The sequence below is a fragment of the Salmo salar genome, chromosome 11, assembly GCF_965601325.2.
Source record: "Salmo salar chromosome 11, fSalSal1, whole genome shotgun sequence".
In the NCBI taxonomy this organism is placed as follows: Eukaryota; Metazoa; Chordata; class Actinopteri; order Salmoniformes; family Salmonidae; genus Salmo; species Salmo salar.
The window spans coordinates 124,465,165-124,493,012 of record NC_138301.1 but is presented as its reverse complement, the minus strand read 5'-3'; the positions used below and the strand labels follow the sequence as shown (position 1 = coordinate 124,493,012).

The 27,848-nt window shown below is 46.1% G+C and overlaps 2 protein-coding genes across 2 annotated transcripts in view; both read left to right on the top strand.

Annotated features, from left to right (window-relative positions):
- The window catches only part of rskrb (ribosomal protein S6 kinase related b), a 54,024-nt gene extending 41,072 nt beyond the window's left edge, over positions 1-12,952 (top strand). The window contains exons 9-12 of the mRNA XM_082958345.1: positions 6,247-6,336; positions 6,651-6,739; positions 10,983-11,093; positions 11,982-12,952. Coding sequence (XP_082814471.1) covers positions 6,247-6,336; positions 6,651-6,739; positions 10,983-11,093; positions 11,982-12,764 — 1,073 coding nt within the window. The 3' untranslated portion in view covers positions 12,765-12,952. The remainder of the gene's footprint in view (positions 1-6,246; positions 6,337-6,650; positions 6,740-10,982; positions 11,094-11,981) is intronic.
- A 10,129-nt stretch (positions 12,953-23,081) lies between these two features.
- aldocb (aldolase, fructose-bisphosphate C, b) overlaps positions 23,082-27,848 on the top strand; it is a 37,882-nt gene continuing 33,115 nt past the window's right edge. The window contains exon 1 of the mRNA XM_082957596.1: positions 23,082-23,221. The gene's annotated coding sequence lies outside the window, so the exon portion shown is untranslated. The remainder of the gene's footprint in view (positions 23,222-27,848) is intronic.

Sequence of the window (27,848 nt, the reverse complement as noted above, 5' to 3'; positions counted from 1 at the left end):
GTAGGCTAGTTGAGAACAAGTCCTTTATTTAACCAGGTAGGCTAGTTGAGAACAAGTCCTTTATTTAACCAGGTAGGCTAGTTCAGAACAAGTTCTCATTTACAACTGCGACCTGGCCAAGATAAAGCAAAGCAGTGTGACACAGACAACAACACAGAGTTACACATGGAATAAACAATAAACAAGCCAATAACACAATAAACAAGTCAATGACACAGTAGAAAAAAAAGAACGTTTATATACAGTGTGTGCAAATGGCGTGAGGAGTTAAGGCAATAAATAGGCCATAGGAGCGAATAATTACAATTTAGCAGATTAACACTGGAGTAATAAATGAGCAGATGATGATGTGCAAAAGAGCAGAAAACTAAATAAAAACAATATGGGGATGAGGTAGGTAGACTGGGTGGGCTATTTACAGATGGGCTATGTACAGCTGCAGCGATCGCTTAGCTGCTCAGATAGCTGATGTTTAAAGTTAGTGAGGGAAATATAAGACTCCAGCTTCAGCAATTTTTGCAATTCGTTCCAGTCACTGGCAGCAGAGAACTGGAAGGAAAGGCGGCCAAATGAGGTGTTGGCTTTGGGGATGATCCGTGAAATATACCTGCTGGAGCGCGTGCTACGGGTGGGTGTTGTTATCGTGACCAGTGAGCTGAGATAAGGCAGGGCTTTACCTAGCAAAGACTTATAGATGACCTGGAGCCAGTGGGTTTGGCGACGAGTATGAAGCGAAGGCCAGCCAACGAGAGCATACAGGTCGCAGTGGTGGGTAGTATATGGGGCTTTGGTGACAAAACAGATGGCACTGTGATAGACTGCATCCAGTTCGCTGAGTAGAGTATTGGAAGCTATTTTGTAGATGACGTCGCTGAAGTCGAGGATTGGTAGGATGGTCAGTTTTACGAGGGTATGTTTGGCGGCGTGAGTGAAGGATGCTTTGTTGCGAAATAGGAAGCAGATTCTAGATTTAATTTTGGATTGGAGATGTTTGATGTGAGTCTGGAAGGAGAGTTTACAGTCTAACCAGACACCTAGGTATTTGTTGTCCACATATTCTAAGTCAGAACCGTTATTTAGACTTGTTATAACAAAGGAGCTGAATACTCCGGAACTTATTTAAACTTGTTATAACAAAGGAGTTGAATACTCCGGAACTTATTTAGACTTGTTATAACAAAGGAGTTGAATACTCCGGAACTTATTTAAACTTGTTATAACAAAGGAGTTGAATGCTCCGGAACTTATTTAAACTTGTTATAACAAAGGAGTTGAATACTCCGGAACTTATTTAAACTTGTTATAACAAAGGAGTTGAATACTCCGGAACTTATTTAGACTTGTTATAACAAAGCTTTCATTTTTTATTAATTTGTAAACATTTCTAGAAACATAATTCCACTTTGTCATTATGGGGTATTGCGTGTAGTAGACCAGTGACACAACATCTCAATGTAATCCATTTTAAATGCAGCCTGTAACACAACAAAACGTGTAAAAAGTCAGGTGGTGTGAATACTTCCTGAAGGCACTGTAGGAAGGTACCCTTAGTCTCCTGGGACATTCATTAGGACCTCTTCATCTGCAGACAGGGGTTTCACAGCTGTCTGTATCTGAGGACAGAAAACATCACATAGAAACAGGCTGCGTTCTACTGAAATTAGACTGAATATTATGTTGCTATTATCTCTCTGTACTCAAAGATTTCCCCTCTAGGGATCGGAACTGGATAATAGTTTCATAATGTCCTCCCTCAATATGACCTGTCCTCTCCCTTTACTGACAGCTGGAGTTGCAATGTCACCCTCATCCACGGCTGTTACCTACACATGCATTTGGAGACTGTTTTTTAATTTGAAATGATTACATCAAGATAGCTTGCTAATAGGAAGTTAGCTAACTGATTACATTAAAATCACTTAGCTATACAGTGTGTGAAGTTAGCTTGCAGCTCAGTTAGCCTGCAAAGTGGCCTACTGTAGCCAGCTTTCTAACTAGCTAATAATACATAGTTTAAATAAAATATTTTAATATTTTAAACATGGTATTTACTTACTTTGAATAGGTTCTCACACTGCCTCCATTTTTTTGTGTCCTTACAAAAACAAAATAATGGTCAATCCTCATGGTATGTTTGGTGGTAGCAAAGCGCAGCCATGTGGACGAATGGAGACATGGGAAGAAATGGAGACATGGGAGAAATGGAGACATGGGAAGAAATGGAGACATGGGAGAAATGGAGACATGGGAGAAATGGAGACATGGGAGAAATGGAGACATGGGAGAAATGGAGACATGGGAGAAATGGAGACATGGGAAGAAATGGAGACATGGGAGAAATGGAGACATGGGAGAAATGGAGACATGGGAGAAATGGAGACATGGGAGAAATGGAGACATGGGAGAAATGGAGACATGGGGAAAATGGAGACATGGGAGAAATGGAGACATGGGAGAAATGGAGACATGGGAGAAATGGAGACATGGGAGAAATGGAGAAATGGAGACATGGGAGAAATGGAGACATGGGAGAAATGGAGACATGGGAGAAATGGAGACATGGGAGAAATGGAGACATGGGAGAAATGGAGACATGGGAGAAATGGAGACATGGGAGAAATGGAGACATGGGAGAAATGGAGACATGGGAGAAATGGAGACATGGGAGACATGGAGACATGGGAGAAATGGAGACATGGGAGAAATGGAGACATGGGAGACATGGGAGAAATGGAGACATGGGAGAAATGGAGACATGGGAGAAATGGAGACATGGGAGAAATGGAGACATGGGAGACATGGGAGAAATGGAGACATGGGAGAAATGGAGACATGGGAGAAATGGAGACATGGGAAGAAATGGAGACATGGGAGAAATGGAGACATGGGAGAAATGGAGACATGGGAGAAATGGAGACATGGGAGAAATGGAGACATGGGAGAAATGGAGAAATGGAGACATGGGAGAAATGGAGAAATGGAGACATGGGGAAAATGGAGACATGGGAGAAATGGAGACATGGGAGAAATGGAGACATGGGAGAAATGGAGACATGGGAGAAATGGAGACATGGGAGAAATGGAGACATGGGAGAAATGGAGACATGAGAGAAATGGAGACATGGGAGAAATGGAGACATGGGAGAAATGGAGACATGGGAGAAATGGAGACATGGGAGAAATGGAGACATGGGAGAAATGGAGACATGGGAGAAATGGAGACATGAGAGAAATGGAGACATGGGAGAAATGGAGACATGGGAGAAATGGAGACATGGGAGAAATGGAGACATGGGAGAAATGGAGACATGGGAGACATGGAGACATGGGAGAAATGGAGACATGGGAGAAATGGAGACATGGGAGAAATGGAGACATGGGAGAAATGGAGACATGGGAGAAATGGAGACATGGGAGAAATGGAGAAATGGAGACATGGGAGAAATGGAGACATGGGAGAAATGGAGACATGGGAGAAATGGGAGAAATGGAGACATGGGAGAAATGGAGACATGGGAGAAATGGAGACATGGGAGAAATGGAGACATGGGAGAAATGGAGACATGGGAGAAATGGAGAAATGGAGACATGGGAGAAATGGAGACATGGGAGAAATGGAGACATGGGAGAAATGGAGACATGGGAGAAATGGAGACATGGGAGAAATGGAGACATGGGAGAAATGGAGACATGGGAGAAATGGAGACATGGGAGAAATGGAGACATGGGAGAAATGGAGACATGGGGAAAATGGAGACATGGGAGAAATGGAGACATGGGAGAAATGGAGACATGGGAGAAATGGAGACATGGGAGAAATGGAGACATGGGAGAAATGGAGACATGGGAGAAATGGAGACATGGGAGAAATGGAGACATGGGAGAAATGGAGACATGGGAGAAATGGAGACATGGGAAGAAATGGAGACATGGGAGAAATGGAGACATGGGAGAAATGGAGACATGGGAGAAATGGAGACATGGGAGAAATGGAGACATGGGAGAAATGGAGACATGGGGAAAATGGAGACATGGGAGAAATGGAGACATGGGAGAAATGGAGAAATGGAGACATGGGAGAAATGGAGACATGGGAGAAATGGAGACATGGGAGAAATGGAGACATGGGAGAAATGGAGACATGGGAGAAATGGAGACATGGGAGAAATGGAGACATGGGAGAAATGGAGACATGGGAGAAATGGAGACATGGGAGAAATGGAGACATGGGAGACATGGAGACATGGGAGAAATGGAGACATGGGAGAAATGGAGACATGGGAGAAATGGAGACATGGGAGAAATGGAGAAATGGAGACATGGGAGAAATGGAGACATGGGAGAAATGGAGACATGGGAGAAATGGAGACATGGGAAGAAATGGAGACATGGGAGAAATGGAGACATGGGAAGAAATGGAGACATGGGAAGAAATGGAGACATGGGAGAAATGGAGACATGGGAGAAATGGAGACATGGGAGAAATGGAGACATGGGGGAAATGGAGACATGGGGAAAATGGAGACATGGGAGAAATGGAGACATGGGAGAAATGGAGACATGGGGGAAATGGAGACATGGGGAAAATGGAGACATGGGAGAAATGGAGACATGGGAGAAATGGAGACATGGGAGAAATGGAGACATGGGAGAAATGGAGACATGGGAGAAATGGAGACATGGGAGAAATGGAGACATGGGAGAAATGGAGACATGGGAGAAATGGAGACATGGGAGAAATGGAGACATGGGAGAAATGGAGACATGGGAGAAATGGAGACATGGGAGAAATGGAGACATGGGAGAAATGGAGACATGGAGAAAATGGAGACATGGGGAAAATGGAGACATGGGAGAAATGGAGACATGGGGAAAATGGAGACATGGGAGAAATGGAGACATGGGAAGAAATGGAGACATGGGAGAAATGGAGACATGGGAGAAATGGAGACATGGGAGAAATGGAGACATGGGAGAAATGGAGACATGGGAGAAATGGAGACATGGGAAAATGGAGACATGGGAGAAATGGAGACATGGGAAGAAATGGAGACATGGGAGAAATGGAGACATGGGAAGAAAAAAATCTGTCACTTGATTGGTTTAGAACTTTTTGTGACGTTTTAATTTACCAACGTAATAAACTTTTAATTTCAATAAATATAAATCGCAGACTGTCGGCCACACTTGAAACTAGCATAGGCAACAACAACTTCCTGGACGGAAAACAGTGTGGCACATAACAAACAGCAGCCCTTCTACGGGCGCGTGGGGGGGAGGGTTCTTGAAATGTAACATCCAATCGAAATACTGCAGACCATTCAAACCGTTTCTGCTAATACAAAATTCTCCAGATCTCCAAGCGAGGCGTGATAACGATGTGATTTTGGAGGTATGGCAACACGAGACTACAACAGACAAAACATTCTACATTTGTCACGTCCTGACCATAGTAAGATGTTATTTTCTATGGTAGAGTAGGTCAGGGCGTGACAGGGGGGGTGTTTTGTGTTTTTCTATGTTTCGTATTTCTATGTTTAGGTTCTAGTTTTCTATTTCTATGTTGTTGTTTTTTTGGGGGATGATCTCCAATTAGAGGCAGCTGGTCCTCGTTGTCTCTAATTGGAGATCATACTTAAGTAGGGGTTCTTCCCCACCTGTGTTTGTGGGTGGTTGTCTTCTGTTTTAGTTTTCTGTACCTGACAGAACTGTGCGCTTTAGTTTTCTCTTTGTTATTTTGTCATTAGTGTTTTTGAGTTAAAATAAATATTCATCATGAGCAATCAACACGCTGTGCTTTTGGTCCCCTCTCTACGACAACCGTTACAACATTAGAACAAATTGTAGAACACAAAGTCCTGGAGCACAGCTGTCAGTCAGTCACGACACAGAGATCACATGGTAATGCTGTGATTCCATGTCCCTGTGGTGTACAGTAGCTACGCAGTATGGATCAGAGGAAGACAAATAGAGAGATGTTCCTGTGTAGAGCAGTAGGCATGTATAACAGTAATAATGGTTTATTCCAGTAATGATAACAGTAATAATGGTTTATTCCAGTAATGATAACAGTAATAATGGTTTATTCCAGTAATGATAACAGTAATAATGGTTTATTCCAGTAATGATAACAGTAATAATGGTTTATTCCAGTAATGATAACAGTAATAATAGTTTATTCCAGTAATGATAACAGTAATAATAGTTTATTCCAGTAATGATAACAGTAATAATGGTTTATTCTAGGCCACCTCCGTCTGGCTGACTTTGGTTTGTCTCGTCGTCTGGAGAGAGGAGGAAGAGCCTTCACTATCTGTGGGACCATCCAGTACATGGGTGAGCACACACACACACACACACACACACACACACACACACACACACACACACACACACACCCACACACCCACACACACACACACACACACACACACACACACACACACACACACACACACACACACACACACACACACGGTGAAATATACAGTGTGTCACAGACATGCTCTGCTGTGTGTGTGTGTGTGTGTGTGTGTGTGTGTGTGTGTGTGTGTGTGTGTGTGTGTGTGTGTGTGTGTGTGTGTGTGTGTGTGTGTGTGTGTGTGTGTGTGTGTGTGTGTGTGTGTGTGTGTGTGTGAGTGTTTCTCCAGCCCCTGAAGTTCTGAGTGGGGGACCCTACAGCCATGCAGCTGATTGGTGGTCGCTGGGAATCCTCCTCTTCTCATTGGTCACTGGGAAGGTGAGTCACTAGGCTATCTGGCATTATGTAAATGTGTGTGTGTGTGGCAGAGCCTGGGGTCTTGGATATTTGCAGTGTAATATTACAGTAATATTACAGTAATATTAATTTACAGTAATAAACCAACATAACTCAGTGTATTGTATTTAGACACACTGAGTCACATGACACGTTGAGGGAAAGACAGATGGTTTGTGTTACACCCCCTTCCCTCTCATCTCTCTCTCTCTCTCTCTATCGCTGTATCTCTCTCTCTCTCTCTATCGCTGTATCTCTCTCTCTCTCTCTCTCTCTGTATCTCTCTCTCTCTCTGTATCTCTCTCTCTCTCTCTGTATCTCTCTCTCTCTCTCTCTGTATCTCTCTCTCTCTCTCTCTCTCTCTGTATCTCTCTCTCTCTCTCTATCGCTGTATCTCTCTCTCTCTCTCTCTGTATCTCTCTCTCTCTCTCTGTATCTCTCTCTCTCTCTCTGTATCTCTCTCTCTCTGTCTGTCTCTCTCTCTCTCTCTCTCTCTGTATCTCTCTCTCTCTGTACTCTCTCTCTCTCTCTCTCTCTCTCTCTCTCTCTCTCTCTCTCTCTCTCTCCTCTCTCTCTGTCTCTCTCTCTCTGTATCTCTCTCTCTGTCTCTCTCTCTGTATATCTCTCTCTGTCTCTCTCTCTGTATATCTCTCTCTCTCTCTGTCTATCTCTCTCTCTCTCTCTGTATATCTCTCTCTCTCTGTCTATCTCTCTCTCTCTCTGTCTCTCTCCCTCTCTCTCTCTCTCTCTCTGTCTATCTCTCTCTCTCTGTATATCTCTCTCTCTCTGTATATCTCTCTCTCTCTCTCTCTCTCTGTCTCTCTCTCTCTCTCTCTCTCTGTATCTCTCTCTCTCTCTCTCTCTCTCTCTCTCTCTCTCTCTCTCTCTCTCTCTCTCTCTCTCTCTCTCTCTCTCTCTCTCTCACTGTATCACAATTCCAGTGGGTCAGAAGTTTACAAGTTGACTGTGCCTTTAAACAGCTTGAAAATTCCAGAAAATGATGTCATGGCTTTAGAAGCTTCTGATAGGCTATTTGACATAATTTGAGTCAATTGGAGGTGTACCTGTGGATGTATTTCAAGGCCTACCTTCAAACTCAGTGCCTCTTTGCTTGACATCATGGGAAAATCAAAAGAAATCAGCCAAGACATCAGGAAAAAAATTGTACACCTCCACAAGTCTGGTTCATCCTTGGGTGTAATTTCCAAACGCCTGAAGGTACCACGTTCATCTGTACAAACAATAGTACGCAAGTATAAACACCATGGGACCATGCAGCCGTCATACCGCTCAGGAAGGAGACGCGTTCTGTCTCCTAGAGATGAACGTACTTTGGTGCGAAAAGTGCAAATCAATCCCAGAACAACAGCAAAGGACCTTGTGAAGATGCTGGAGGAAACAGGTACAAAAGTATCTATATCCACAGTAAAACGAGTCTTATATCGACATAACCTGAAAGGCCGCTCAGCAAGGAAGAAGCCACTGCTCCAAAACCGCCATTAAAAAAGCCAGACTACGGTTTGCAACTGCACATGGGGACAAAGATCGTACTTTTGGAGAAATGTCCTCTGGTCTGATGAAACAAAAATAGAACTGTTTGGCCATAATGACCATCGTTATGTTTGGAGGAAAAAGGGGGAGGCTTGCAAGTCGAAGAACACCATCCCAACCATGAAGCATGGGGGTGGCAGCATCATGTTGTGGGTGTGCTTTGCTGCAGGAGGGACTGGTGCACTTCACAAAATAGATGGCGTCATGAGAAAGGAAAATTATGTGGATATATTGAAGTAACATCTCAAGACATCAGTCAGGAAGTTGAAGCTTGGTCGCAAATGGGTCTTCCAAATGGACAATGACCCCAAGCATACTTCCAAAGTTGTGGCAAAATGACTTAAGGACAACAAAGTCAAGGAATTGGAGTGGCCATCACAAAGCCCTGACCTCAATCCTATAGAATATTTGTGGGCAGAACTGAAAAAGCGTGTGCGAGCAAGGAGGCCTACAAACCTGACTCAGTTACACCAGCTCTGTCAGGAGGAATGGGCCAAAATTCACCCAACTTACTGTGGGAAGCTTGTGGAAGGCTACCCGAAATGTTTGACCCAAGTTAAACAATTTAAAGGCAATGCTACCAAATACTAATTGAGTGTATGTAAACTTCCGACCCACTGGGAATGTGATGAAAGAAATAAAAGCTGAAATAAATCATTCTCTCTACTATTATTTTAAAATATTAAAATAAAGTGGTGACCCTAACTGACCTAAAACAGGGAATTTTTACTTGGATTAAAATGTTAGGAATTGTGAAAAACTGAGTTTAAATGTATTTGGCTAAGGTGGATGTAAACTTCCAACTTAGTGTATGTAAACTTCTGACCCACTGGAATTGTGATACAGTGAATTATAAGTGAAATAATCTGTCTGTAAACAATTGTTGGGAAAATGACTTGTGTCATGCACAAAGTAGATGTCCTAACCGACTTGCCAAAACTATAGTTTGTTAACAAGAAATTTGTGGAGTGGTTGAAAAACGAGTTTTAATGACTCCAACCTAAGTGCATGTAAACTTCCGACTTCAACTGTATATACACATACACTACCGTTCACTGTGTTTTATATATGGTATTATATTATTTCTACTTTCAGGTAGTTTTTTCAAACAACTTCATTAAATATTACCCACAAAACACCAGTCTCAACGTCAACAGTGAAGAGGCGACTCCGGGATGCTGCCCTTCTAGGCAGAGTTGCAAAGAAAAAAGCCATATCTCAGACTGGCCAATAAAAATAAAAGATTAAGATGGGCAAAAGAACACAGACACTGGACAGAGGAACTCTGCCTAGAAGGGCAGCATCCCGGAGTCGCCTCTTCACTGTTGACGTTGAGACTGGTGTTTTGTGGGTACTATTTAATGAAGCTGCCAGTTGAGGACTTGTGAGGCGTCTGTTTCTCAAACTAGACACTCTAATGTACTTGTCCTCTTGCTCAGTTGTGCACCGGGGCCTCCCATTCCTCTTTCTATTCTGGTTAGAGCCAGTTTGTGCTGTTCTGTGAAGGGAGTAGTACACAGCGTTGTACGAGATCTTTTCTTGGCAATTTCTCGCATGGAATAGCCTTCATTTCTCAGAACAAGAATAGACTGACGAGTTTCAGAAGAAAGTTCTTTGTTTCTGGCCATTTTGAGCCTGTAATCAAACCCACAGATGCTGATGCTCCAGATACTCAACTAGTCTAAAGAAGGCCAGTTTTATTGCTTCTTTAATCAGAACAGTTTTCAGCTGTGCTAACATCAATTGCAAAAGGGTTTTCTAATGATCAATTAGCCTTTTTAAAATGATAAACTTGGATTAGCTAACACAACGTGCCATTGGAACACAGGAGTGATGGTTGCTGATAATGAGTCTCTGTAACGCCTATGTAGATATTCCATTAAAAATCTGCCGTTTCCAGCTACAATAGTCATTTACAACATTAACAATGTCTACACTGTATTTCTGATCAATTTGATGCTTTTTTTAATGGACAAAAAATGTGCTTTTCTTTAAAAAACAAGGACATTTCTAAGTGAACCCCAAACGTTTTAACGGTAGTGTGTATATATATCCTTTCTCTCATCTGTCTCCCTCTCTCCCTCTCCTGTCTCCCCCTCCCTCTCTCTCCCTCTCTCCCTCTCTCCCTCTCTCCCCTGTCTCCCCTGTCTCCCCTCCCTCTCCTGTCTCCCCCTCCCTCTCTCTCCCTCTCTCCCTCTCTCCCTCTCTCCCTCTCTCCCTGTCTCCCCTGTCTCCCCCTCCCTCTCTCCCCTGTCTCCTCTCTCCCTCTCTCCCCTGTCTCTCTCCCTCCCTCTCTCTCTCCCTCTCTCCCCTGTCTCCCCCTCCCTCTCTCCCCTGTCTCCCCCTCCCTCCCTCTCCTGTCTCCCCCTCCCTCTCTCTCCCTCTCTCCCTCTCTCCCTCTCTCCCCTGTCTCCCCTGTCTCCCCTCCCTCTCCTGTCTCCCCCTCCCTCTCTCTCCCTCTCTCCCTCTCTCCCTCTCTCCCTCTCTCCCTGTCTCCCCTGTCTCCCCCTCCCTCTCTCCCCTGTCTCCTCTCTCCCTCTCTCCCCTGTCTCTCTCCCTCCCTCTCTCTCTCCCTCTCTCCCCTGTCTCCCCCTCCCTCTCTCCCCTGTCTCTCTCCCTCCCTCTCTCTCTCTCTCTCTCTCCTGTCTCCCCCTCCCTCTCTCCCACCATCCAGTTCCCAGTCCTGCCTGAACCAGACCACTACAGTATGTTGAGGAGAGTGAGGTGTTTCCCCTACGACATTCCCCTCAGCTTCAGCCCCCCACTGGCTCTACTCATCACTGAGGTATACACACACACGCACACACACACACACACACACACACGCACACACACACACACACGCACGCACGCACGCACGCACGCACGCACGCACACACACGCACGCACGCACGCACGCACGCACGCACGCACGCACGCACGCACGCACGCACGCACGCACACACACACACACACACGCACACTCGCACACACACACACACACACACTCGCACACACACACACACACACACACACACACACACACATACACACACACACACACACACACACAGACCATCTCCATTATCTCTGTACCGTCACCATGGAGACCATCTCCATTATGTCTGTACCGTCACCATGGAGACCATCTCCATTATGTCTGTACCGTCACCATGGAGACCATCTCCATTATCTCTGTACCGTCACCATGGAGACCATCTCCATTATGTCTGTACCGTCACCATGGAGACCATCTCCATTATCTCTGTACCGTCACCATGGAGACCATCTCCATTATCTCTGTACCGTCACCATGGAGACCATCTCCATTATCTCTGTACCGTCACCATGGAGACCATCTCCATTATCTCTGTACCGTTACCATGGAGACCATCTCCATTATGAAGTAGTCAGTTCTTCTATGAGTTGGTAGACCAACTGAACGGCTGCATACTGCCACCTCATTGGCTGATCCCTCCTTTTGACCTGGATGGAATCATGTGATCCAACCTTAATCCATAGGAAGTCCCGCCCAGCTGATTACTTCAAAATAGTACAATTCCTCAATGGCGCTGCCCATTCTCTAATGGGACACTAGAGTTGTCTATCTAAGTCTATGACACATACCCACACATTGTGGTTAAAAGGGCTTTAGAAAGAAATGTGATTGATTGATTGCTTGATTGATTGACAGCTGCTGTGTAAGACACCGACGCGGCGGCTGCGGACCCTGGATCGTTTCAAACGGCAGACCTTTTTCCACGGCGCGACCTTTGACCTGGCGTTACTACAGCGACGACCCGTGGAGGTCATCTTGGCACTGCGGGAGCGTCCTGACCGGCCGGCCAAGGCCCGACGAGGACTGACCCTCTCTCTGCAGCCGTTAAGAGGCTTCGACTACGACACCCTGCTCAGCCCTGCAGGGACGCCTGACACACACCTGGACGACCCCGATACACACCTGGACGACCCCGATACACACCTGGACGACCCCGATACACACCTGGACGACCCCGATACACACCTGGACGACCCCGACACACACCTGGACGACCCCGATACACACCTGGACGACCCCGATACACACCTGGACGACCCCGATACACACACACACTTACACACACCGCTACCTGGTCCGGGCTGCCAGAATCACCTTGTACACACACACTCTTCCATGCCCAGCGCCACACACTCTTCCATGCCCAGCTCCACACGCTCTTCCATGCCCAGCTCCACACGCTCTTCCACGCCCAGCTCCACACGCTCTTCCATGCCCAGCTCCACACGCTCTTCCATGCCCAGCTCCACACGCTCTTCCATACCCAGCTCCACACACTCTTCCAAGCCCAGCTCCACACACTCTTCCATGCCCAGCTCCACACACTCTTCCAAGCCCAGCGCCACACACTCTTCCATGCCCAGCTCCACACACCCTCGCAGGCCTCCGACACATGGGAAGAAGGAGATGTTTGTATGAAAAGGTACTGCAGACACTCGGAGGATGGAGAATGGTCACACACACACCTTAGGTAGCTGGGTGCATGATGTTCTAGGACTATGACCCCTGACCTTTAGACCCTCCATCTCTTGTAGAATATTTGAATAATAAAGATATGTTCAGATTTGTAAACTTATAATAAAAAAATTACACACAAAAACAACAAAATATATATATATATATATATATATATATACACATCTACTCATTCCAGGGTTTTTCTTTATTTTGTACAATGTAGAATAATAGTGAAGACATCAAAACTATGAAATAACACATTATGGAATCATGTAGTAACCAAAAAAAGTGTTAAACAAATTAAAATATATATTTTAGATTTTAGATTCATCAAAGTAGCCACCCTTTGCCTTGATGACAACTTTGCACACTCTTGGCATTCTCTCAACCAGCTTCACGAGGAATGCTTTTCCAACAGTGTTGAAGGAGTTCCCACATATGCTGAGCACTTGTTGGCTGTTTTTCCTTCACTCTGCGGTCCAACTCATCCCAAACCATCTCAATTTGGTTGAGGTTGGGTGATTGTGGAGGCCAGGTCATCTGATGCAGCATTCCATCATTCTCCTTCTTGGTCAAATATCCCTTACACAGCCTGGAGGTGTGTTTTGAGTCATTGTCCTGTTGAAAAACAAATGATAGTCCCACTAAGCCCAAACCAGATGGGATGGCGTATCGCTGCAGAATGCTGTGGTAGCCATGCTGGTTAAGTGAGACTTGAATTGTAAATAAATCACTGCCAATGTCACCAGCAAAGCACCCCCACACCATCACACCTTCACATCCAGACCAAAGGACACATTTCCACCAGTCTAATGTCCATTGCTTGTGTTTCTTGGCACAATCAAGTCTCTTCTTCTTATTGGTGTCCTTTAGTAGTGGTTTCTTTGCAGCAATTTGACAATGAAGGCCTGATTCATACAGTCTCCTCTGGACAGTTGATGTTGAGATGTGTCTGTTACTTGAATTCTGTGAAGCATTTATTTGGGCTGCAATCTGAGGCTGGTAACTCTAATGAACTTATCCTCTGCAGCAGAGGTAACTCTGGGTCTTCCTTTCCTGTGGCGGTCCTCATGAGAGCCAGTTTCATCATAGCGCTTGATGGTTTTTGCGATTGCACTTGAAGAAACTTTCAAAGTTCTTGAAATGTTCCGTATTGATGGACATTCATGTCTTGAAATGTTCCGTATTGATGGACATTCATGTCTTAAAGTAATGATGGACTGTCATTTCTCTTGCGTATATGAGCTGTTCTTGCCATAATATGGACTTGGGTCTTTTACCAAATAGGGTTATCTTCTGTATACCACCCCTACCTTGTCACAACACAACTGATTGGCTCAAACGCATTAAGAAGGAAAGAAATTCCACAAATTAACGTTTAACAAGGCACACCTGTTAATTGAAATGCATTCCAGGTGACTACCTCATGAAGCTGGTTGAGAGAATGCCAAGAGTGTGCAAAATCTGTCATGAAGGCAAAGGGTGGCTACTTTAAAGAATTTCAAATATAAAATATATTTTGATTTGTTTGACACTTTTTTGGTTACTACATGATTCCATATGTGTTATTTCATAGTTTTGATGTCTTCACTATTATTCTACAATGTAGAAAATATGTAAAAAAATTAAGAAAAACCCTTGAATGAGTAGGTGTTCTAAAACCTTTGACTGATACTGTATATATATTAAAATACAAAAACACAGTCATGGTAAGCACAAGTAAAACATTACAAATCCCACAGAAAAACAGTTGCATTCTTCTACAAATACAGAGTAAAAGGGTCTGAATACTTATGTAAATGTGATATTTTATTTTATCTATAATTTGTTGGTCATCAAGTTTTGGCAGGTTGATGGAATCAAAGAAGGCTGAAACATCAGAACTAGAAGCATCAGATTTGGAAGAATATACCAATTTTTTTTGAATCAGTTGATCTCTTCAGGGTCTGGTGGCAAAACCCTCAACCAGGTTTTATGGGAACCCTTTAGTTGTCTAGCCAGCAAACTTTCCGATTTTTCTATTTTTAATTACTTACTTATTTATTTTTATTTATTTACTTCAAATAGTTTTTGTCACAGCTTTAATAGGAGGACCTGAGAAACCAAGAATAGAATTGTATTAATTTTTAAATTTTTTAAATATTGTTGTAGTGTGTGAAGTTCTGTATGTTTCCTCCAAAGCTGGGAGGGTTTTTTTTTCTATCATCCAGTCTTTTGTTATGGCAGACTCATATGAAATAAGATGACCTCTCATAAACACTTTAACAGTTTCCCATAGTGTAGAATCAGATTCCCCTGTCATGAGGAACTCATTCAACTTGGTTGTCATGCAGTCAATGAACGCTTGGTCTGTAGGCAAGGAGGGGTTAAAACGCCAACTGTAATTCTGTTTTGGTAAAGAAAGATTCCACACAATTCCCCAGAGAAACCCTCCTTCCCCACTGCTTCCCTGTAGTTTTGATATGTAGATTGCAGCCTCTTCTGGCTGGGTGAAGACTCTTGTCATGCCGTTGTGATGGACATGTAGCCGCCTCTCTCATGGACTACATCACATCTCGGGATGCGAACCGTTGCTCCATCACCTCCATGGTGTAGTCGGGGAAGATGAGAACCTTTTTGGTCTTGGTTTTCCATAGCTTGCTGTTGTCCAAGTTGTAGAATGAATTCCTTTTCCTGAAAGTGATGCATGCTTGCGATTACGGTGCACGGCTTGGCACCTGGGGAGGGCTTCGCCTTTAGAGAGCGGTGTGCACGGTCAATTATGAGGGGTGTCGCCCAGTAGCTTGGGAATGAGCTTGGACACGAACTCTGTTGGGTTCCCTTGATCTTCATCCTCCAAAATCCCTGTGAGTTTGATGTTCTGCCTTCTAAATTGAAAACCTTGGAGCACCTTATTCTTCTTTTTAAGCTCTGTGGTTTCCAGGCCTCCTATCCGGGTGTCATGATCAGACAGGGCCTCATCGGCTGTGTCCATGCGGCCTCTGAGTTCTGCCTGTGCTGTCTTGAGAGATTCACATTTTGCTGCTTGTTGGGCTTGGGCCTTTGTCATCTTTGCGTTAGATGTTCTGTTGGTTTTCGTCGCCATATTTCACATTTTTCGCTGCTAGTTAGTGCCTGGGGAATGTACTAAACAACGTGTATATATTGTTTTAGGCAAACTGGAAATAAAACGGTACAAATGTAAGATTTCAAAATTCACGGTGAGGAGATCTGAGGGAACGCTTCTACTCCATGCCCACTAGCGCCCCGTCCAGCCAACCTTTACATACAGGATGCCCACTAGCGCCCCGTCCAGCCAACCTTTATATACAGGATGCCCACTAGGGCCCCGTCCAGCCAGCCTGTAGATACAGGATGCCCACTAGGGCCCTGTCCAGCCAGCCTTTTGATACAAGATGTGCAGTAGCGCCCCGCCTTCCTCTGACACCGCCTGGTATTGAGGTCCTGGATGGCAGGAAGCTTGGCCCCGGTGATGTACTGGGCCTTTCTCTGACACCGCCTGGTATAGAGGTCCTAGATGGCAGGACGCTTGGCCCCGGTGACGTACTGGGCCTTTCTCTGACACCGCCTGGTATAGAGGTCCTGGATGGCAGGAAGCTTGGCCCCGGTCATGTACTGGGCCTTCCTCTGACACCGCCTGGTATAGAGGTCCTGGATGGCAGGAAGCTTGGCCCCGGTGATGTACTGGGCCTTCCTCTGACACCGCCTGGTATAGAGGTCCTAGATGGCAGGAAGCTTGGCCCCGGTGATGTACTGGGCCTTCCTCTGACACCGCCTGGTATAGAGGTCATGGATGGCAGGAAGCTTGGCCCCGGTGATGTACTGGGCCTTCCTCTGACACCGCCTGGTATAGAGGTCATGGATGGCAGGAAGCTTGGCCCCTGTGATGTACTGGGCCGTACACACTACCCTCTGTAGTGCCTTGCGGTCGGAGGCCGAGCAGTTGCCATACCAGGCAGTGATGCAACCCATCAGGATTTCCTCGATGGTGCAGCTGTAGAACCTTTTGAGGATCTCAGGACCCATGCCAAATCTTTTTAGTCTCCTGAGGGGGAATAGGTTTTGTCGTGCCCTCTTCACGACTGTCTTGGTGTGCTTGGACCATGTTAGTTTGTTGGTGATGTGGACACCAATGAACTTGAAGCTCTCAACCTGCTCCACTACAGCCCCGTCGATGAGAATGGGGGCGTGCTCGGTCCTCCTTTTCCTGTAGTCCACAATAATTTCCTTTGTCTTGATCACGTTGAGAGGTTGTTTTCCTGGCACCACACTGCCTGGTCTCTGACCTCCTCCCTATATGCTGTCTCGTCGTTGTTGGTGATCAGACCTACCACTGTTGTGTCATCAGCAAACTTAATGATGGTGTTGGAGTTGTGCCTGGCAGTGCAGTCATGAGTGAACAGGGAGTACAGGAGGGGACTGAGCACGCACCCCTGAGGGGCCCCCCATGTTGAGGATCAGCGTGGCGGATGTGTTGTTACCTACCCTCACCACCTGCGGGGCGGCCCATCAGGAAGTCCAGGATCCAGTAGCAGAGGGAGGTGTTTAGTCCCAGGATCCTTAGCTTATTGATGAGCTTTGAGGGCACTATGGTGTTGAATGCTGAGCTGTAGTCAATGAAAAGCATTCTCACATAGGTGTTCCTTTTGTCCAGGTGGGAAAGGGCAGTGTGGAGTGCAATGGAGATTGCATCATATGTGGATCTGTTGGTGCGGTATGCAAATTAGAGTGGGTCTAGGGTTTCTGTGATGATGGTGTTGATGTGAGCCATGACCAGCCTTTCAAAGCACTTCATGGCTACAGACGTGAGTGCTACGGGTCTGTAGTCATTTAGGCAGGTTACCTTTGTGTTCTTGGGCACAGGGACTATGGTGGTCTGCTTGAAACATGTTGGTATTACAGACTCAATCAGGGAGAGGTTGAAAATGTCAGTGAAGACACTTGCCAGTTGGTCAGCGCATGCTCGGAGTACACGTCCTGGTAATCCGTCTGGCCCTGCGGCCTTGTGAATGTTGACCTGTGTAAAGGTCTTCCTCACATCGGCTGAGGAGAGCGTGATCACACAGTCATCCAGAACAGCTGATGCTCTCATGCATGTTTCAGTGTTATTTGCCTCGATGCGAGCATAGAAGTTATTTAGCTCGTCTGGTAGGCTCGTGACACTGGGCAGCTCTCGGCTGTGCTTCCCTTTGTAGTCTGTAATAGTTTGCAAGCCCTGCCACATCCGACGAGCGTCGGAGCCGGTGTAGTACGATTCGATCTGTCTGTTTGATGGTTCGTCGCAGGGCATAGTGGGATTTCTTATAAGCTTCCGGGTTAGAGTCCCGCTCCTTGAAAGCGGCAGCTCTAGCCTTTAACTCAGTGCGAATGTTGCCTGTGGCTTCTGGTTGGGATATGTACGTACAGTCACTGTGGGGACGACATCCTCGATGCAGTTATTGATAAAGCCATTTACTGATGTGGTGTAATCCGCAATGTCATCGGAAGAATCCTGTAACATGTTGCAGTCTGTGATAGCACAACAGTCCTGTAGTTTAGCATCTGCTTCATCTGACCACTTTTTTTATAGACCGAGTCACTGGTGCTTTCTTTAATTTTGGCTTGTAAGCAGGAATCAGGAGGATAGAATTATGGTCAGATTTGCCAAATGGAGGGTGAGGGAGAGCTTTGTACGTGTCTCTGTGTGTGGAGTAAAGGTGGTCCAGAGTTTTTTTCTCCCTCTGGTTGCACATTTAACATGCTGATAGAAATTAGGTAAAACTGTTTCCCTGCATTAAAGTCCCCGGCCACTAGGAGCGCCACCTCTGGATGAGCATTTTCCTGTTTGCTTATGGCGGAATACAGCTCATTGAGTGCAGTTTTAGTGCCAGCCTCTGTGTGTGGAGGTATGTAGACAGCTACGAAAAAAAACCCAGCAAGTTTCTGCTTTGTTTCTGTAAAAGAAACCAACCTTGAACTTCAACTTCTTCACCAGCTCAGCGACATGTTTTTTTTAAATGACAGTTTTGTCATCAAGTCAGATACCAAGATATTTATAGGAAGGAACTCGCTCAATTTGTATACCGTTCAAATTAGTCATTACAAATTCATTCAAATCTGGGTTATGGGACCAAGATGCATTGTGTTTTGTTTGCATTTATCGCTAACTCTAGATACAGTAGTGGTTTCTGCTGTGGTTGAAAATCAGACTTCAAATGTGTTAAAAATTAATATAACGTTTTTTTTAATTTTTACAGCATTACCAATGTTATTTGTATAGATTGTAAACAGTAGTGGGCTGAGTATCGTTCCTTGGGGCACCCCCTTTCATGTAACTTTAAGGAACTCAGATTTGACCCCCATCTACCTTGATGGCCTGAGTTCTGTCACTGAGATCATTATTAAACCATCGACAAGGCATCATGACCCAACCTTTAATGGAGAAGAGCTTCTTCAACAGAATAACATGGTCTACAGTATCAAAAGATACAAACAGATACAAACATCATCTAAGGCAACTGCAATATCATTTACGACAAGCATCGTGGGAGTCATCGTGGTGCTATGTTTAGTCCTGAAGCATCGTGGGAGTCATAGTGGTGCTATGTTTAGTCCTGAAGCATCATGGGAGTCATCGTGGTGCTATGTTTAGTCCTGAAGCATCATGGGAGTCATAGTGGTGCTATGTTTAGTCCTGAAGCATCATGGGAGTCATAGTGGTGCTATGTTTAGGTCCTGAAGCATCATGGGAGTCATAGTGGTGCTATGTTTAGTCCTGAAGCATCATGGGAGTCATAGTGGTGCTATGTTTAGTCCTGAAGCATCATGGGAGTCATAGTGGTGCTATGTTTAGTCCTGAAGCATCATGGGAGTCATAGTGGTGCTATGTTTAGTCCTGAAGCATCATGGGAGTCATAGTGGTGCTATGTTTAGTCCTGAAGCATCATGGGAGTCATAGTGGTGCTATGTTTAGTCCTGAAGCATCATGGGAGTCATAGTGGTGCTATGTTTAGTCCTGAAGCATCATGGGAGTCATCGTGGTGCTATGTTTAGTCCTGAAGCATCATGGGAGTCATAGTGGTGCTATGTTTAGTCCTGAAGCATCATGGGAGTCATAGTGGTGCTATGTTTAGTCCTGAAGCATCATGGGAGTCATAGTGGTGCTATGTTTAGTCCTGAAGCATCATGGGAGTCATAGTGGTGCTATGTTTAGTCCTGAAGCATCATGGGAGTCATAGTGGTGCTATGTTTAGTCCTGAAGCATCATGGGAGTCATAGTGGTGCTATGTTTAGTCCTGAAGCATCATGGGAGTCATAGTGGTGCTATGTTTAGTCCTGAAGCATCATGGGAGTCATAGTGGTGCTATGTTTAGTCCTGAATCCAGATTGATTAACATTAAGAACACCATTTACAGTTAGAAAATAACACAAGACTGAGAGTCCAGGAGAATACCATGGATTAGTTTGGTTTTCTGGGTCGCTTGAAAGAGGCATGTTTATCAAATGGATGATAAGAATTAAAGTGCCAAAACAGGGTCTGGTATGCAGCTAGTAGAAGAAAAAAAAAAATGCAGAAAAGTAGAAAAATAATATAGATCATGAAGTAATGCCTGGGGCAATAATTTTTTAACATGTCTCTTCACATTTATGCCAGGTTCAGAGTTTTTCAATTTGGTATCTCTAATGCAAGCAATAGACCAGTGGTTGCAGATTATTATTATTATTAGCAAAAACACCACTAGCCAAATACTTAATGGGGACGGTTTAGTCGGGATAAGGTCAATCAACGAGGAGTTTGGTAGTTTCTTTTTTAACCTTAATCCTAGTGGGTTTCATTATCAGCTGAGTCAAGTTCACCTCAATACAGATATTCTTTAAATTGATATGAGGCTTGTGTAAACCAATCAAAATGTAGATCTAACACGACCAGTTCAGATACCAGAAATGGTTTTAATAATCAGATATATTATCGACAGCGTGTAGGCTATTTGGCGCCCATACAGTTAGGTCTTAAAGTTTAGGCACTAATGCCAGTTTAATGTCCAGATAGCATAAAATAATGAAAGAATTTTTTTTTTTTTTGTCGCCTATAGATATATAAATTGCAGAAGAATGATACATTTCTTTAATTTGAATATATATATATATATATGTATTTTTTTTCTCCCTTTATTCAACCCAGCCGTCCTTCATCCACACAATATTTCATGACCCTTAATCCGCCCGCCCAGCGGATATAACCGCCCACGGGGACTGTGGGTTATAAATTAACCTGCGCACCACTGTATACCACTGTAGCAGTAGGATACCAGCTGTATAACAGCTGAACTAGACAACCCTACCTGGGATTCAGCCTGTTATAACATCTCTATGACAACCCTACCTGGGATTCACCCTGTTATAACATCTCTATGACAACCCTACCTGGGATTCAGCCTGTTATAACATCTCTATGACAACCCTACCTGGGATTCAGCCTGTTATAACATCTCTATGACAACCCTAGCTGGGATTCAGCCTGTTATAACATCTCTATGACAACCCTACCTGGGATTCAGCCTGTTATAACATCTCTATGACAACCCTAGCTGGGATTCAGCCTGTTATAACATCTCTATGACAACCCTACCTGGGATTCAGCCTGTTATAACATCTCTATGACAACCCTAGCTGGGATTCAGCCTGTTATAACATCTCTATGACAACCCTAGCCTGCTAATACTGTATAGACTGGAGGATTTTTATTTATTTTTTATAAAGGACTGCTCTTATTTCTTACCCATAATGCCTCACACCTGATCCCTTCCTTATTCTTATTAGAACTGAGTCAAATACAAAATATTTTCAAATACTCAAAAGTATTTGAGCAGCACTGGATTTCGATTAGACATTTGCACCTTTGGGACTATTCTATTGATTCCATTGTACCGGGGCGAACTAAATCGTCTCGTGTATGTGGAAGTATTTGAAGTATGTATCGGACCGAGATGTGATTGTTGCTGTCAGATGTGTTTTTTTTTATCTTCTTCTCAGTCATGTTCTACCCCCTGATCTGTGATGAGATTGTTGTTGTTTTGCTCTGTATTTTCCTAACTATCATCAGCTCAACGATTAAACTGTTTCCAACTTGGGGTGTTTTCCTGTGTCATATCAAATCCCAACGTGTTTTGGTCACATACACAGATTTGCAGATGTTTTCAAAGGTGCAGCGAAATGCATGTGTTTCTAGCTCCAACAGTGCAGTAATATCTAACAATACAAAACAACACACACATAATACCAAAAAGTTCAAAGTTCTGCTCTGAGAGAAAGGAGTGTTTGTGTGTGTGTGTGTGTGGTGTGTGTGTGTGTGTGTGTGTGTGTGGTGGTGTGTGCGTGCGTGCGTGCGTGCGTGCGTGCGTGTGCGTGTGGTGTGTGTGTGTGTGTGCGTGTGTGTGTCTGCGTGTGTGTGTGTGTGTGTGTGTGTGTGGCTGGGTGTGTGGGTGTGTGTGTGTGGGGGTGTGTGTGTGTGTGTGTGTGTGTGTGTGTGGGTGGAAAGGAGAGAGGATGTGTTTGGTTTGTAGATGCAGTTCACTTCATTTAAACGTTTCCACTTCATCAAGCAAGAACCCTTTTCTGAAAGAGAGAGAGAGAGGATAAAGACGGAGAGAGGGGAAAGAGAAAAGGAGAGGGCGAGAGAGAGGAGGGTGAGGAAGAGAGAGGAAGGACTGAGGATGGTGTTGCTGGCAGGGAAGGAGAGGAGGTAGGGCGAGAGAGAGGAGGGTGAGGAAGAGAGAGGAAGGACTGAGGATGGTGTTGCTGGCAGGGAAGGAGAGGGTAGGGCGAGAGAGAGGAGGGTGAGGGAAGAGAGAGGAAGGAACTGAGGATGGTGTTGCTGGCAGGGAAGGAGAGGGTAGGGCGAGAGAGAGGAGGGTGAGGAAGAGAGAGGAAGGACTGAGGATGGTGTTGCTGGCAGGGAAGGAGAGTACTTCTCTTTCTCTAGGGAGGGAGGGATGTGTGTGTGTGTATATGTGTGACCATCTGTCTGTCTGTCAGACAGTCTCACAAAATCAAGAGCCCCTCTGATTAAATCAAGACAATTAAAATCATAACAATTCCCATTATCACCTGCATCATATACAACAGAGACACTTCCCCGACTCTGGGCTTATACATATGACCAACCCTGGAGCTCAAGCTGTGATCATCGACGTCAGGGCTTCACCATGACCCATCTGTTCTCGGTGTCCTCATGAATATTCGGTGTCTGGGGTGATGACGCCGGGCCCCTCCCCGGTAGGGAGAGTTTTGTAACGGGGTCACGTTGCGCTGCGGCACTGAACAAACAGACTCCTCCTCCTCCTCCGCAGCAGCAGCAGCAGTCGACCGTCTACTCTCCTCTACACGGAAGACAACACCTGCCCATAACGTATTTAACTAGATAACTACAACGTTATCAGGTAAGATACACTCATCTTTGTGATAGTTCTCATTTCAGAAAACATGACGTTTTGCTGTTCTGTCATTCAGATGAGAAACGTGTTATTTGCCCAGTCAGCGGAACCGTTCTGTCAGAAAGCTTCATGGACGTGACAGCTACTTAACGAGCTAGCCAAATGTCTTGTCGGTATTTGTGGACATATATGTTGATATATATATTTTCTAACGAGAGAAACTATGATTTATACTGTAGCTGGTAGGTTGTTATTGCCTTCGCAGTGGGAGGTGAAGGAGCAGACAGACAGACAGACAGACAGACAGACAGACAGACGGAGACAGACAGACAGACAGACAGACAGACAGACAGAGAGAGACAGACGGAGACAGACAGACAGACAGACAGACAGAGAGAGACAGACGGAGACAGACAGAGACAGACAGACAGACAGACAGACAGACAGACAGACAGACAGAGAGTCAGAGAGAGAGACAGACAGACAGAGAGAGACAGACAGACAGACAGACAGACAGACAGACAGACAGACAGACAGACAGACAGAGAGAGAGAGAGATAACGTTAGTTGCAGCAGTAGTAGTAGTTTATCACTCTGGATCTAAACTAGAGCTGGGAGCAGCAGTAACTTTGGTCTCACAACCTAGACATTTCCATGAACATTTCTATTAGTCATTTTGTATTTTATGTTTAAATGAATATAAATAACGACGTAGCGGGACGACGCCAGGGGCAGCAGCAGTCTAGCTAGCTAAAGATGAAGATGACGACGCCAGGGGCAGCAGCAGTCTAGCTAGCTAAAGATGAAGTTGACGACGCCAGGGGCAGCAGCAGTCTAGCTAGCTAAAGATGAAGTTGACGACGCCAGGGGCAGCAGCAGTCTAGCTAGCTAAAGATGAAGATGACGACGCCAGGGGCAGCAGCAGTCTAGCTAGCTAAAGATGAAGATGACGACGCCAGGGGCAGCAGCAGTCTAGCTAGCTAAAGATGAAGATGACGACGCCAGGGGCAGCAGCAGTCTAGCTAGCTAAAGATGAAGTTGACGACGCCAGGGGCAGCAGCAGTCTAGCTAGCTAAAGATGAAGATGACGACGCCAGGGGCAGCAGCAGTCTAGCTAGCTAAAGATGAAGTTGACGACGCCAGGGGCAGCAGCAGTCTAGCTAGCTAAAGATGAAGATGACGACGCCAGGGGCAGACAGACGAGGAGAGAGAAGAGACCGGTTAGCTCGGACAGAGACGCTTATTACGGACTAATAACGGTTTTAACGATAACTGAACACTGACAACGGCAAACGCTTTTTATAGCACAGTCTTTAATGTCGATATTTACTGAAAACTACGGTAAACAAGGGGTTGATGTGGTAAATAGGCAGAGGAGAGTCCTTAATGTTGGGGGTCTGCTCCAGAGCACTACGCACCTCTCCTCCTCTCCTCTCTACCCTCCTCTCCTCCCCCCTCATTACCCTCTCCTCCCCCCTCATTACCCTCTCCTCCCCCCTCACTACCCTCTCCTCCCCCCTCACTACCCTCTCCTCCCCCCTCACTACCCTCTCCTCCCCCCTCACTACCCTCTCCTCACTACCCTCTCCTCCTCTCCTCTCCTCCTCTCCTCACTACTCTCCTCCCCCCTCACTACCCTCTCCTCCCCCCTCACTACCCTCTCCTCCCCCCTCACTACCCTCTCCCCCCCTCACTACCCTCCTCTCCTCACTACCCTCTCCTCCCCCCTCACTACCCTCTCCTACTCTCCTCACTACCCTCTCCTCCCCCCTCACTACCCTCTCCTCCCCCCTCACTACCCTCTCCTCCCCCCTCACTACCCTCTCCTCCTCTCCTCCTCTCCTCACTACCCTCTCCTCTCCTCCTCTCCTCACTACTCTCCTCTCCTTACTACCCTCTCCTCCCCCCTCACTACCCTCTCCTCCTCTCCTCACTACCCTCTCCTCCCCCCTCATTACCCTCTCCTCCCCCCTCATTACCCTCTCCTCCCCCCTCACTACCCTCTCCTCCCCCCTCACTACCCTCTCCTCCCCCCTCACTACCCTCTCCTCCTCTCCTCCTCTCCTCACTACCCTCTCCTCTCCTCCTCTCCTCACTACTCTCCTCTCCTTACTACCCTCTCCTCCCCCCTCACTACCCTCTCCTCCTCTCCTCACTACCCTCTCCTCCCCCCTCATTACCCTCTCCTCCCCCCTCATTACCCTCTCCTCCCCCCTCACTACCCTCTCCTCCCCCCTCACTACCCTCTCCTCTCCTCACTACCCTCTCCTCCTCTCCTCACTACCCTCTCCTCCCCCCTCACTACCCTCTCCTCCTCTCCTCCTCCCCCCTCACTACCCTCTCCTCACTACCCTCCTCTCCTCACTACCCTCTCCTCCTCTCCTCACTACCCTCTCCTCCTCTCCTCCTCTCCTCACTACCCTCTCCTCTCCTCCTCTCCTCACTACTCTCCTCTCCTTACTACCCTCTCCTCCCCCCTCATTACCCTCTCCTCCCCCCTCACTACCCTCTCCTCCCCCCTCACTACCCTCTCCTCTCCTCACTACCCTCTCCTCCCCCCTCACTACCCTCTCCTCCTCTCCTCACTACCCTCTCCTACCCCCTCACTACCCTCTCCTCCTCTCCTCACTACCCTCTCCTCCCCCCTCACTACCCTCTCCTCTCCTCCTCTCCTCACTACTCTCCTCTCCTCACTACCCTCTCCTCCCTCCTCACTACCCTCTCCTCCCCCCTCACTACCCTCTCCTCCTCTCCTCACTACCCTCTCCTCCCCCCTCACTACCCTCTCCTCTCCTCCTCTCCTCACTACTCTCCTCTCCTCACTACCCTCTCCTCCCTCCTCACTACCCTCTCCTCCCCCCTCACTACCCTCTCCTCCTCTCCTCACTACCCTCTCCTCCCCCTCACTACCCTCTCCTCCCCCCTCACTACCCTCTCCTCCTCTCCTCACTACCCTCTCCTCTCCTCCTCTCCTCACTACTCTCCTCTCCTCACTACCCTCTCCTCCCTCCTCACTACCCTCTCCTCCCCCCTCACTACCCTCTCCTCCTCTCCTCACTACCCTCTCCTCCCCCCTCACTACCCTCTCCTCCTCTCCTCCTCTCCTCACTACCCTCTCCTCTCCTCCTCTCCTCACTACCCTCTCCTCCCCCCTCACTACCCTCTCCTCCTCTCCTCCTCTCCTCACTACCCTCTCCTCCTCTCCTCCTCTCCTCACTACCCTCCTCTCCTCCTCTCCTCACTACCCTCCTCTCCTCCCCCCTCACTACCCTCTCCTCCCCCCTCACTACCCTCTCCTCCTCTCCTCCTCTCCTCACTACCCTCTCCTCCTCTCCTCACTACCCTCTCCTCCTCTCCTCCTCTCCTCACTACCCTCCTCTCCTCCTCTCCTCACTACCCTCCTCTCCTCCCCCCTCACTACCCTCCTCTCCTCCCCCCTCACTACCCTCTCCTGCAGGTTATGTTGAGTCATGGTGATGTCATGGAGATTGGGGCGTTGTCACCGTGGGATTGTCTACTGTGTGTGGCGAGGGTATCCTGCATGACTAGTCATTTCTGGTGGTCATTGCTGTAATAATATACTCAGACTATACTCAGGCTATACTCAGACTATACTCAGACTATACTCAGACTATACTCAGGCTATACTCAGACTATACTCAGGCTATACTCAGGTTATACTCAGACTATACTCAGACTATACTCAGACTATACTCAGGCTATACTCAGGTTATTAGCAGACTATACTCAGGCTATACTCAGACTATACTCAGACTATACTCAGACTATACTCAGACTATACTCAGGCTATACCCAGGCTATACTCAGACTATACTCAGGCTATACTCAGGCTATACTCAGGCTATACTCAGACTATACTCAGACTATACTCAGGCTATACTCAGGCTATACTCAGACTATACTCAGACTATACTCAGGCTATACTCAGGTTATACTCAGACTATACTCAGACTATACGCAGGCTATACTCAGGCTATACTCAGACTATACTCAGGCTATTAGCAGACTATACTCAGACTATACTCAGGCTATACTCAGGCTATACTCAGGTTATACTCAGACTATACTCAGACTATACGCAGACTATACTCAGGCTATACTCAGACTATACTCAGACTATACTCAGACTATACTCAGACTATACTCAGACTATACTCAGGCTATACTCAGGCTATACTCAGACTATACTCAGGCTATACTCAGGCTATACTCAGGCTATACTCAGACTATACTCAGACTATACTCAGGCTATACTCAGGCTATACTCAGACTATACTCAGACTATACTCAGGCTATACTCAGGTTATACTCAGACTATACTCAGACTATACGCAGGCTATACTCAGGCTATACTCAGACTATACTCAGGCTATTAGCAGACTATACTCAGACTATACTCAGGCTATACTCAGGCTATACTCAGGTTATACTCAGACTATACTCAGACTATACGCAGACTATACTCAGGCTATACTCAGACTATACTCAGACTATACTCAGACTATACTCAGGCTATACTCAGACTATACTCAGACTATACTCAGACTATACTCAGGTTATACTCAGACTATACTCAGGCTATGCTCGGGCTATACTCAGACTATACTCAGAC